Here is a 14,377-nt window from a genome sequence, read left to right as displayed (position 1 = left end):
GATGGACTAGCTGACTATCCTAAGATTGTGATTCTGAGGCTTCTTTTCTGAGCTATTGCAAGAAACAATATATTTTTAACAACAGCAGGTAGGCCATTTTACAAATAGCGTATGACACTAATAGAACATTCCATCATGGATTCGTCTTCCTTCTTCATCCTTCCTGAATTTTCCATTTTTGGTCTTACAATGAATCATCCATTTATTGCTCTTTTTGCGCTCTCAACATCTATTCATGTTTTTGTGGCATACTCAACCAATATTGCCTCGCAGCATTGTTTTCTCTGATGTCTACAAATGTCTCTCTGTCTTTCATGTCACAAAATCTACTGGAGACTTTAAACAATAACTTTATGTATTTTGATTTGCTTCAGAATTAAAATATCCTCTTTGTCTGCCTTTTTTTATAATGATGCAACCAGCTGCTACGACTTCATTGCTGTTCAAGGAATAGTTGACCAAAACCAAAATTGTGAAAGCTAAAGCATTTTCAAAGTTTAAAAAATGATATTTTATGTCCATAATTTGTCAAAACCAAATGTCAATTAGTTTTCTGATGGTCGGCATTTTGACCCATAGCAAGCTCTAGTGCTACCAACTACACAGCGACTTTACGAATGTATATTTTAGAAATGTGGGAATTTTAGAAGGTTCTATTTTCGATATTAAAAAAAAACTATGCTGCAATAATGCATCACACTTTTAGCAAGCCAAGTTTACAACTTCTTGAATGACGCAGGAATCTCTACTGTAATAAAAGCCATTTCGGTCCGAAGTCATGTTTAGAGGTCAAGATAAAAAATCGTATGATATAAGATTTGAACTCGTGATGGTGATAACTAGGATTTTCATTTTATTCCTATGCGCTTGTTTGCATTGAAGTTTATTCCAAAAGGAAATTAATTCATCTTCAACTTAAGTTGTCTGACCTTTAATAAAAGACAGACAACTTCAGTTTCCAGTCTTGGGAAGCACTTAATTTAGTTACTTTCGCGGTTCCTCTAAGTGCAGTCTATTAAAATGACTCGAATGATGAAGAAGGGAAGCATGTGCCTTATGTCATGTCATACTATAACGAGCAGCTAACAAGATATTTTGCATTGCTGTTCTTTCTGAGACTTTTTGTTGTCATGTTGCGGTGAGCCACTTTGTTTTAAGCTGCACTATTTTATATTGACCAACTTGCATCTATATTCTTTGTTATAAAAATGTATGTTGATTCCTCATGTAATGTATGGTTTTGCAAGTATGAATAGTTTGAGAGTTATCTTCTCACGAGAGAACAACTCTCGCAAAGCTGCACTTGGTTCAATCTTAAAAATCCAGTCTTGAAAATATTAAAGTCCTAGTTCATTTATGATAATCAAGCTAACTCACTCAAACTCCCGGAAACCTTTTCTGGTTGTTCCAAAAGCCTCGTATGATTCTAAATGCAACTTAATTTAATAGTCCAATGTCCGGTTTACGTTCACAGTAACTGTTTTGCTGTTTATAGCTGTCTGCGCTATAAAATATGAGTTTTATATTTGAATTATTAGTATTTCATTTTGTTTCAACTGGCGTATGATTTAATATCTCATGTTTGCTATTTATATCTTTCAGTAGAAAATGTCATCAGTCATTTGCAGTGTCTTTTATGAACGAAATTTGTTTTTTCATGTTTTTAAAACCCATTTTTCACATCTCCACACACGAAGCTAGTTCATTCTGAAACCTTGTTGCGGGCTAAAGCTGTCATATGATGTAGCTAACACTCCTTATGAAATTTATCTAAATAACGCCATCGGCTAATGATAACTTGTTACTGACCGCTGTGGGTAACTGCCCAACATTAAATCAGATGCAATACACGGAGTGATGTAAAAATGTTCATTTAAAAAAAATAAATTAAATGCAGTACAATTCAATTCATCAGGTAATAGTGAATGAAAACATGTTTTTATTGCTTTCAAACAATGATTTAATATAAGCGTAACATTGTTTCAGAAGTATAGAATTGGCGGTAAAACTTCATGGTGGAACTTCATTAAAAACTGAACAGTTAAAAATTCAGCTCATGAGTTGATACACTTTCTTATTTGTTCATTCTTTATGTTTCCTATTTATTTTTTACCAACTTTTTCCCTTTTAATTACAAAACTGCGATGTTTCTACTGTTACCAAATGTAATATGATGGATATTGCTTTATGTGAAACAAAGTATTTGCTTGGGTTTTACATATTATACTTTTTTACTTTTTAAATTTGTATATTTACATATATGAATGTCCAATATTATATATTGGACATTTGTGTGCCGAGATCATAAGTAGAGGTTTGTCTGCATGCGCTCAGGAAGGGCATTCATTGCCATAGTGATTATATATCTGGCAGCTATCCATCTCTTATTGGCTGTATTTGAAAGCTCATCTCACAAAACTCTCTAGCCATACCAAAAGTTTAAATGGCTGCTGATTCTTTGAGAGACACAATTTATGTGATCGCGCTAAAAGGTTTACGATAGCCATATTTTCAAATGTGTTAATTATCTTGTATCTGAGTTTATAAAAAAATATTGAAGGCAGGATTAGACATCAGTCTATAGGTGATTGCTTAAGTAGCTTGATGTCTTCGGATCGGATTAGTTAAGCCTCGTTCCCATATACTGGCTTTAAGTCGGGTTCCCATGTACGCCACAAGCACCGGTGACAGCACCGCGGGCTATCAGCGGTGAAATGTGAACCTACGCGCTGAGTACTGCCGGTAGATGCCGGCGGTCAACGCAAGAGTTTAGCGCTGTTCAAATTTTGCTAAGAGGTAATTTTGCTAAGAGGAATTTTGCCAAAAATGAAGGTGAAGTTCAGTGTTGTCGAGATAGCATGGTGAGCGAACATTTTTTATGCGATTATTAGCAATGCAGCTTTATATGAACACAAGCTGCCGAGCCTAAAGTTTTCCTGAACGAGATTACCGCCGAGGTCTCGCAATCTATATGGGAACTAAGCTTTAGGTTTAAGAAGTTCTATTTCAGAAGCAATTTGCTCAATGTTTATTGATACTCGTATAATAAACTTTGTCATGAAATTTGACACCCTGTTAAGCTTTTTCATTAAACTGGCAGATATATAAAGCGTGATGCTTATTATTCTTTTTAAAGTATTGCAGATTTTAGTTGTCATCTTTTTTCTTAATTTGTGAAATCTTAACAAAATTTTTCAACCTAAACTTTGACCAGTATATAGCGCGAGTGTACTTTAGGTCGTGTAAATTTTACACGACTTAAAGTACGACCTACGATTTTGTGTCAGGATTATTATGATCAGAGTAGGCTTGACTATTACTTAGGTTTCTGTTTATCTTTATACTTTTGATCTTATAGCATATTTCACATGGGAGTTATGTTCCACCATTCATCTGCTCCTTGCAACATAACTTAGCAGCATCGTGTATATTCTTAGTAAAGAGATATGTTTACTTTCCTCTTTATTCGATGAAATCTTTGCTATTATAATAACCGTATAATATAATATATTATAATAACCGTGTCAGTCCGTTTACTGGTCCGAAAAAAGATGGCATCGCATGATATTTAGACTCTGACATTCAGCTTAGCAGCCAGGCACACTACCAACTGCACCTCGCGACCACCTTGTTGCATTTGAGAATATTTGTGCAGACGCTTATTACATCTGACAATATTTCATGGTACACCTGACTGGCAGGTGATACGACTAGCATACATGCATTTCAGCGCCTGGTATTCACACTTTCAAGCATCTTTCATCTAATATTTATTGCTTCTACTGGGAGCAGCCTTGACCTAGTTGTCTAGACTGCCTGACCAATACGCTAGGTGGGCGTGTCCCAAGTCATTGAGGTTTCAGATAAGTTCATCCACTCTTTGCAGTAAGCTAAGCAGATCCCATGCTCTGTCTTTGATGGGTTGCTCACACAGTCAGTCTCCTATTGGATGTTATATTAAGGAACATTTAGAGGTTGTTATATCGATATGATCTATTGCACACCTTTAGGGCTTGATAAATACCCTATGTATATATACTGTAAGTTACTCTTTTAGTACTTGCTATGATAGTGTTTTCTACTGTGTTAGATTTAGCATATATTTAGGCTTGTTTAGTTAGAGGGCAAACTTTCATGCATCTGCTACAATCGTGCTGCATTAATGACTTCATTTCATATCTTTTCCTATTAGTTTTATTGATTAGAACACAGCGTTTCTATTTACCCTCTGATAGCAGTAGGCTTTGAAAAGGTTCAACAAATGAGATAGCTAGACTGCTAGCCAACGCATTACACAGCTACGCTTATTAGCTAAGTGTTAGAATAGGCATCAGCTTATTGAGGGTGTATAAAAGCTGGTAACAGTAGTCAAAGCTGTGGGCAGCAACATTGGTGAGCCTTATTTTATTCTGATACTTTCAGGAATACAATTTTAAAATGCTGTTGGAATTGAAGGTTTTAGCAATTATTAATCAATATCTCTTGTAAGACAACAGCTTGCGTTCCTTAATAATTTTTGCATGTAGTTTCATGGTAGGCGCTCATTTGCAATACTAATCATACCAGCTCAAATGTCGATCAGCTCAAAAAAGGTTTGTGTTGTGGTACTTTAGCATCTATTGAAAAATCAGTTAGGAAGCATACAGAGGAATGACAAGTCCATCGTTAAAATCGCAGAATGCAATATAAAAACATTTTTAATAAAGATGGCTCAAATTGAAAAAAAGCGACATACTGCACTGGTGATAAAAAACTTCAACGATATCAAATATCGCAGTATTTTGCGAGATTCATCTAGCGCTCTCAGGGAGTTTGGTGGACAGTGGCTACTGGAATGTTCTACTGGAGTGGCAGAGAAGAGCGTTAATGAAAAGAGACTGGAGTTGGCTTTGCCATCAGCAATAACATAATCAAGAAAATGGAACAAGGCCCAATCGCTGTGATCAACAGGATCATAACTAAACAAGAATGTGTACTAGTCCATCATAAGCGCCTGTGCTCCCATTTGGACACATTCTGACAAAACCAAGGAAGACTCACTCTCAGTTAAGATGTGTGATAAAAACCATCCCTGAGACGGATAAGTTGCTCATTGCAGGTGAATTTAATGCAAGGTTTGGGTGTGATTGCTAGAGTTGGCTTCGAGTTAATAGATGTCAAGGTCTACGAAAATGTAGTTCTAACGATAAACTTCTTCCTTTCCGCTCATGATCTAATCATCACCAACGCCATCTTAAAATACAAGGATCGTCATAAGACATCATTGATACATCTAAGTTGCAAGCATTGGCACCTTCTAAACTAAGTGACTTCAAAACAAGTAGACTGGAGAGGTGCTTTGGACAGCCGTGTTCATAGGGACAGACTGTTGTACGGACCACAACATGGTCTGTTCTATGAGAACGGTTAAATACAAGGAAAGTCTAGAGAGTCCTGTCCGAACCCACCAAAGAAGTTAAATGTTGGAAAGTAAAAAAGACAGCACGATTCGATAAAGCATAGGGGAGAAAATAAATGATTTGTGTCCTACTCAGTGTGAATTTCGTGAAGGAGGTAGTACAATGTATATGATGTTCATTTTCTGGCAAGTGCAGGACAAATGTCTAGAACAAAACATGTCTTTGTACACTGTTTTCATTGACTTCCCCAATGTCTGTGATAGGGTCTCGAGAAAAAGTCTCCTGAGTAGTTTTGACAATGTTAGGCTACACTGACAATATGATGAACCTGATGAGATTCTTGCATGACCGACTGCAGGCTCAAGTAGTCCAGGCGAATCTTGCTTGAGAGAGATTTCCTTAAGAAAATATTTTCAAATGGGGCTTTTTTTCAGCATTATTGTTGGAGTTTTAGCAATATGTAGCCCAACATATCTTTTGAATTGAAGGTTTGAGCAATATGAAATATTGCTAAATGTAGCCCATAAAATACTAATGTTTTTCTAAAACTGTCAATCAACCTTCGTGCTGGTTATCCAGTCTCTTGTCGCTCTGATAGATGCTTATATTTCTGTACCCAAAGATATTCTGATATTTTAATTATCGAAGAACGTGAATTGAAAGCAATCTCAGCTCACTTTCTGTTTGTTCTTGTTTTGTCTATACTCTGATGTATTAATCTGCTTGCAGAATGTCAGGTAGTTACGAACAACGCCTCCCACCGATAGGTTTCGAAGGTCTGATCGACGAACCAGTTCGTCCTCTCAAGAAAAAGAAGAGACGTCGGGGGCATAAATTAAAGGCAGTTGCATTAGCTAGTCAGTCTTTTAAGTCAGGTAAGACTAAACTTGTTTTGTCGTCACAAGGAGTTATCTTCCTTGTTTAGAAGCCATAGAGGGCCTTTTAAAATAGGCTGCTAGAAGTATCCGAAGATATTCACCCCAGAAATGAAGCTTTTCTGTATATCATGACTCTATGTTAGTCTAACCAGAATACAATTATGCATGTACTTTAGTTTGCAAGAGCTTCGGAAAAATAGCAGCTTTTAAGTGGAATTCTGTATATATATATATAGTTAAAGTGTTGCATTTTCTCTAGAGTTTGGGAATAAAAACAGTAATTATACAGTTTTAATGACATACAGCGGTAAGTCGGTTTTCAAAACAAGGCATGAAAAAACATAATTTTTTTGGTCAAAAAAAAGATTTTTTTCATAGTTTTGCAAAATTCAGTGTTTCTTGAGAAACGATCTTGTTTAATGTATATGTAGCAATTTTGTAAAAACTCATCGTGAATTGCAAAGTGTGATGAAGATAATTGACTGCCTGTGAAGTACAATGCTACAGAAGGACTTAAATTTAGGATTGGTGAGTTTATTTATTAACCCTCCAAGCAAGATTTATATTATGAGTTGGCAGCTAGAACTACTTCACTGCCTTTTTATATTTTGCGCTTTTATTAGTACTTTGTGTGAAGCTGATAGCATCTCTACTACACTAACTTACATATAGTTAGCTCATAACTTCATATGTAACTTCATATATGGCTGTTAATTGCTAGAAATACAATACTTTGTCAAATTAAAGCGTGTAAGTCACTGAACAATAGTTTCACCGACATTTTTCATTTGCAATGCGATACACAGACGATTTGCTCTAACAAAGTAGAGTGGAAAACTCCTAAACATTGAAAAGCGGTTAATGCAAAAACATTGATTTAAATTGAACAAATCCATTTTTTCAAAAATATCATTATTGTTTCTAAATAAAATAAACAAAATTAAATAATAACAAAATTATAAAATACAGCAAAATTGTTATTCTATTATTGTTCAAGCTTGTACGAGACAGCATTTCATTTATAAAATGTTAAAGTATTAGTCTATTTAGACAGCATTTAGTCCGAATTTTAATTTAGTTTTTAACATTTCATGAGACTACCAATTAACTTGTTATATTTTTATATATTTTTCAGTATCTTATTGGTCAAAATTTAGTACTGACATATTTCATTTTAGGAGCCCTTCAAGACAACATAACAACCATAATTTGTGTATATTAATTTAATAAAATTAATATGAGAGTCGTTGCACTGGTCTGTTGAAGATTTCAATTGACATTTGTGAAGCTGTGAAAACAAAATAAAACATGAAACAATTTTCGTTTTGTGGTTGTCATGCCAACGCCAAGTTCCTCAAGTGAATACGCTTTCAAATGGGCTCCTATAATAAAGCCTTGTGTATGGACTGGTTTCACTTCTGTAGCCTTAACCTTATTTATGTCTCCTACACTCAATATAGACCAATAATTTGATTGAAGCAACAAACTAAGAGCTTACCAATACACGCAGGAAGGGAATGGTAGTTGAACTTCTAATAAAATGGTAAATTTTGTAATGGTCTTACAGAATCTCCTCATCTGGAACCGAACATCATTGAATCTCCTGATCCCAATTTTGTGGACACGCGCAACTATTTGGGTATCGCTGAACTCAGGTTGAGAAAGTAAGTCATCTAATATTTTTTTGTAAAACAAACATTCACACATCGACAGAGTCATGGGAGTTTTGCTTAACTCATTTATTTTACATAAAATTAACAAGAGATGGTTCAGTTGTTTGCTTAATTTTTTAACTTCAAGTCGATGTACGAATCAAATTTGCAAGCAAATGTCGGACCGTTGGATGTGGCACCAGCAATATTCTTACCACGGTTGGCTTGTTTTTATCAACGCATTGCTCATTAATAGTTGGACTAGTATCTGATTGGCTAACGACAAATGAGCAATCACATTATTTGCTAGTTTTGCTTGAAAAAGTATGGTTGGCTTATTTTTAGTTAAACTAGTTATCTGTTTGCATACCAAGGGCCACATGGTGCGCTCGTCGCAGCATTGCGTATGGCCAAGAAACGCGTGGTGCGGCTTTAGTAGACTGTGCACCAAGCATTTCTGATTAGTGAATAGTGGGTTAATTCGCCTGTCATGATCGTACTTAATTAAAAGGAAACGATGCGCTTAGTTTAGCTTTAGCTTAGCTAAACTAAGCTAAATAATAATTATTTTATCGAATAATTATGCAAAATAATTATTGTTTTATCGAAATCTTTTCAGCGCAATGACCAGTTATTTCAAACCCGTTAAAGCTATGAAGGTTTCACTAATTGTAGATCAATAAACTTCGGATGATTTGAATGGAAGAATAGTAGAGCTGAGTGATTACCATAATAGTAATAATAACGCTGTAATATATGATAATATTGATAACTCGTCCGACTCGGAACGCGCTCACGGTAGTAGAGGGAATGGCCAAAAAAGAATCCTAGTTCTTTCTCCAACACATTTGTGGCATTTTTATAGCATGAGCTGAGGCAAAATATTTTTCCATTTAGTTTGGTATCAAAATGTTTATCGTTTACTTTGTGATTCCCAAGTTATGACAACTATATGGTCCATTACTAGGTTACACGGAATACTTAGCTATGTTCCTGTAAAATATTTAGTAGTAGCAGAGTTAATGATCACCACCATTGATTAAATAGCTCTTTACTGACTCCGTTTGATTAAAAAAATTTATGATTAGCTATGTTTAGCTTATATTCCTGATACGGGGGGGGGGGGGTGTAGGTAACAAACAGGCATTACACTGATAATTATATTCATGCACGGTTGTGTTCAATTATGTCTTACCGAGCAATGCCCTTTGTAAACCCTTCCTAAAGTTCATTGATATTCTCAGTAGCAACTATAGCCTAGTAAGCCAACAGGCAGATATGTTTGTGTGAGCAGTAGTTGGACTAAATTATATATCTTCCGATCCCCATGATGTCTTTGTTTGACTATGATGCAGACTCACTGGACGAGATGTTGATGAGGTGAGATATTATTCATATTGCAGCTAGTTGCTAGAGTCTCTTTAGTTAACTAGTACTTTGGAGTTGTCAAACAGAGTGTTAAAGCTAGTCAGCATCTGTGCTGCTGGAGAAACAGTGTTGTATTGCTAGTAACCTTGTTCTGTTTGCAACTTGATTTCATAGACGAATGGTTTTAAGGGACTTATTTCTGTCTAGCCATTTTTTATAATGGGTCAAAAAAGTCAGTCATAGTTGTTTAAATCTATGGTCTACATTTGTAAATGGTTCACCTTTGCGATGCTGCAAATGAATTCCCGCTGCCGGTAGTTTTATAGTTTTAATATTCTCTTTTTAATAATGAGTTAACCTGATACTTAACAGTTTTTGATATATCGATAATGAAATCGACTGTTGTCATACTTACAATTATGTTAAAAAATAATGAATCGTCTGCAGTTTTACACAAAGATTGCAGTTTTTACAATTTTTTTTCTTCATTTGCCACAAGCTAAAGCAAGCTATATATCATTGGAAGGGGAATTTTCTCACTTTGGTTCTGTTAGGCTGAAACGACTAAATGCTGATTGGATTGCGTTAAGTGACAAAATTGTTTTACATTCAATAAGTATTAGTCGGACAGTTTCAGACCTCAATGGCTCTTTTCAGACCAAAGAGTATTGTTCAACAGTTGTTCTATTGCTCAAGTATAGTATTCTTATCAATTTCAGTAAGTTCTGCGGCGTTGGTTATGTTTGATTAAACTTTTTATAAAATTGGTAACATGGGACCGCATTGAAACATCTTGGAATCGCATTGAAACATCTTGGAATCGGTATGTAGAGCTGTAGTGTGAGTTGGTAGGCATTTAAGTAACTTCAAATAAAAGATTAAAATTTTTCACATTATAAACTTTCTAAAGATATATAGGCTACCTCGGCTAGATTTGGACTCAGAATTGACTGATTAAATTTATAGATAATAATGGATATATCAGCGAGTTCAAATCAGTCTGTTATTTCAGAACAGTACTGTAAATGAATTCACAAGTTTTCATACATCGGTCGTGAAAGCAACTGTTATCATGTTAAAGGTTGACTTGCAATAAAATTCACATTACAGTTATTTGGTATTAAAAGGTTCATCACGTCTTAATCTGCTGTGTTGTAGGTGCAAGATATGTGGAAATGTGATTACAAGCTCTTAATAGCTCAAAACGCGCATTTAAAAAATGGGCGTATGTTGGAATCCCTTCATTTTGATGACATACCCAACTCGATGTGGTTATTGTTTTGACACGTGATGTTATCGCGTGAAATAGAAGGCCAATAAAAGGCTCAATATAAAATGCCTCGTAGCACTAGTTCATGACATTCACTTCGGGTTTTATCGGAAAGCCCTTATCGAATATAGATAAGGGCTTCACAGTTTTGTTTCAGTTGGTCTAATCATCTAGTTATAATCTGATCATGAAATCCATATTTCCGCCTGGTAGCACGAACAATTTCTGCAGCATTTTTTGACAATCACAAATGACCAACGGGCTCCTCATGTTTATTAGAGGATGATATGCGCACCCTCGAGCTAAGGTTGAAAAATTAAACTGATTTTTAGGTTAGGTTGTGAGATATCAGTGCTCAAAGTGACAGCATTATGATGATAATGAAATAGCTCTGTAAGGACAATAAATATGGTTTTATTGAATGTGTCAAGTATATTTGTGAAAATATTTCGACGAATGAGATTGCATGAAAGTATAAACAGAAGCACATCATGTTCAACTACGTCAAATTTGAACCGTTTTAAGACTAACTTACGGCGTTTTCATGAAGGCTGCGATTCACTGTTTGTTTTTTTAGCTTTTAAGAGCTTGTAATCGCATTTCCACATATTTTGCACCTACAACACAGCAGAGTAAGACATGGTAAACCTTTTGATATCAAATAACTGTTATGTGAATTTTGTTGCAAGTCAACCTTTACAGAGAGGACACAAAGAGGTGTGTTGCAGTCATGTGGAGGTACCAAGCTTTCTACACTACTTCTTTGCTAATAAACCTGTTATCGACTCCTGAACTTTTTTAATTGTTTTATTTTATGCTGCTGTTTTATATACTTGAACATTGTTTTGTATATGACTAGCTGATCACCTTTTAAAAATGAACCTGCACAAAATTTTAGTAGATTTGATCAGAAATTATCACAGATTTTCTCTCATTTGTGATTTTTTTTGATGTTTGAAGTGGTCTGAGTGCAACATTTTTTAAGAATAGAATCGACAAAATTTTATCGAGATTCAAACGTTCAGAGCAAGCGAAAGTGCGATTCTGACGTCTATAGTTACAAACAGACCGACAGAATAGATACTCGTATCACTTCTATTTGAACGCAATAGCTGATATCAAAACGTGAGACAGGCAACTGCTCAAATAGTGGCATCATTTTGACATGTTTTTCCTTCTCAGCATTTTAACTGTGATCAAGTTTTGTCAATTTTAATCTTAAAACATTCTGGCATCAGACCATCTCAAACACCAAATAATCGCAAATGATAGAAAAGTATGGCTAGTACTTTTCGACAAAATCTACTAAAATTTTGTGAAAGTTCATCTTTAAACATAGTGAACCCAGATACTTATGGCACAGATTAAAGTGCAACTGGTTTTTCCTGGTCAGAGAACAGAGCAGCCTTTTCAAGTCTTCATAAATTTTTAAAAAGAACCAATGAGAAGATGTGTTTCAAAAGTCAGCATGCGACAGTTTGAAAAGCAAAAGGTTTTATGGTTTGCCGCTACAATCACATCTACTAGTTAAAGTTATGTTTGTCTGCTGCAGATTGAATATTCACTGGCAGATTAACTTGCCAGTTAGTATTCAACTGATTTGATTTTAAAATCTTTTAATGTTAAAGGTTGGCAGTTAAGACCTGAAAACATTTTATGGTGACGTCATAGTAGCACCTAGATATCATTTTTTAACATACTAACTTTCCGGGTTATGACTTTTCTAGTCGCATATCAAAAATATCAGTGACTTATCTAGGAGTACAAACGCTTACGAATAAGTGCTTGAACCACCTTTTTACTTTTGAACAAACGAGTTTGTGAATTGTTCTAGAATCATCTAAGCTAAAGCATGCTGCATGTTAGCAATTTTTAGTCCAACACACATATAGCAGGTAACTATTGTTTTCACATGTATACACCTATAAAATAAGCATGGCATGATCTAGCGTCTTTAACCTCGTACCGCTTCGCTTAGACTTGAAAGGTTTAAATGGGGTGAATTTTAATTCTGGAGAATTCACTCAAAAGCTAGGCACACTTGCCCTCTTCCCCCATCTGAGACGAAGCGGTGTGTTTAGCAGTTTCTGTAATATGATCTGAAGTACATGTAATATGGAGTGCTCCGTTCTATGATAGGTTAACTGTTTTATGCCTTGTAACACACAGTGCAAGAACCCATGACTTTCAAAAGGTATTTTAGCAGATATTTGTACCAGCAACAACATGTGATTATTATTTTTAAATGGTATAAAGTTTTGCAGTTTTGTCCAGCTAACTTTTGCTAAGGATTAGAGGAGTGTATCAATTTTAGATATCTTCACGCCATCACGGTATATCTACCATTATAGAATATAACTTCAATTGATAACAACAACCATCAACCTGTCATCTGTCACTCCAATGACCAACTACGTTAATGGAATTAGTTTCTATTGTGTGACTGATGCAGATTTCGAATTGTGTGGTGCGGTACAGCATGACAAGCGCCTCAATGGATATTGCAATATTAACGATTAATGAGGGCACTTTGTTTAAAAAATAAGGAATTCGACATCAGAGTTCATAGCGACACACTCCTGCCTCGCTTAACAGCACTCTTTCGAAATAAAAAACGACTGAATTGTGAAAATTTTTTAAAATGGGATAGCTCGCTCAGCATTTTTTCGTAAGGGCTATTTCCATGTTTCGCAAGCCTAAAACATCCAATAAAAAATTGCGAATAACAAAACTTGTCTTGTTGGTTTTCGCCGTTTCAATCTTGCATATGACAACTTGCAGATGAGTCGCATCATGGAAACAAGTGTGTGCGTGTGTCCTTCACAATGTTAATTTATATTTGTAACCGGTTTTCAAGCAGTGTCCTGTTTGGCCCGCACCTTTAATTTTTTAAGTGCTCAAGAGTGCTTCTGGGTTCTCCAAACCCACTCCCATTGTAGGTAGTCCTAATCTTTTGTAGAGCTGATGGGCTGACACGAGAGGAGAGGGCAAAGCGCTTCACCATCGCTGATCTCGAAGGGCAGCAGCCAGAGTGGCTAAAGAACAAAGGATCTGTTCAGAAAGAGATGGCGAGGCAAGATGTCAAAGGTACTGTTTTTTACAAATGACGGTTCACGATTTCCATTCTTTCTGCCCTGCATCGAGTTTTTACTCTTTAATAGGCGCTGCCTTAGTCAAATTTTCAAAAAAATATGTTTATCGGAAAGCAGTTTCTTAGGGCAAAGTGCTAAAAACTTTAATATTAGCAAATTCTGGCCCCGAGGACAACGACATCGCAAGCGGGAAATAGGTTCAGGTTTCATGCTTTTTGGTTTGCATCATTATTTTCGAATTGGGCAGCCAGTAAAACTCTATTCGTATACCCTCTTCGCGTTACTTCCTGCAATCACCTCTATTTACCAAAACAATGATTTCAAACTTTTGTAATCATTATTTACTCTTGGTATGCATATTTATTTTGGCAGTGAGCGTCTCAAAACGGCTTTATGTTGTTCAGTATAGCCTTCAAGTTCCTGTTTAAATTAGTCTCACCTTATATTCTATATAAGGTGTTTGCAGTTTTTGAGCCTGAAAATAGATTTACCAGTTTTCTCTTGTCTAGCCTATCCTCAATAATTTGTAAACAATTTGTGCAATTTGTATTGTGTCTAAAGGTGATGTACTGAGCTTCAAAAAGCTGACTAAGTCTGAGGAAAGAGGTAGATTCTGTTTGTGCACTTTTTAGTTTTATTACTTGATAATCTGGTGTGTAAATCATCTTTTCAAATATTATTTTGTTACTGCTTTGCAGTTTAACTGCATTTGTCTGCT

The 14,377-nt window shown here is 35.5% G+C and overlaps 1 protein-coding gene across 1 annotated transcript in view; it reads left to right on the top strand.

The window, feature by feature from the left end:
- The first annotated feature begins 4,706 nt into the window (after nucleotides 1-4,706).
- LOC137402649 (anoctamin-7-like) overlaps nucleotides 4,707-14,377 on the top strand; it is a 49,800-nt gene continuing 40,129 nt past the window's right edge. The window contains exons 1-4 of the mRNA XM_068089153.1: nucleotides 4,707-4,882; nucleotides 6,129-6,274; nucleotides 7,845-7,941; nucleotides 13,527-13,654. Coding sequence (XP_067945254.1) covers nucleotides 4,707-4,882; nucleotides 6,129-6,274; nucleotides 7,845-7,941; nucleotides 13,527-13,654 — 547 coding nt within the window. The remainder of the gene's footprint in view (nucleotides 4,883-6,128; nucleotides 6,275-7,844; nucleotides 7,942-13,526; nucleotides 13,655-14,377) is intronic.

Source organism: Watersipora subatra, chromosome 8 (genome assembly GCF_963576615.1).
Source record: "Watersipora subatra chromosome 8, tzWatSuba1.1, whole genome shotgun sequence".
In the NCBI taxonomy this organism is placed as follows: Eukaryota; Metazoa; Bryozoa; class Gymnolaemata; order Cheilostomatida; family Watersiporidae; genus Watersipora; species Watersipora subatra.
This window is presented reverse-complemented; position numbering and strand designations above follow the sequence as displayed.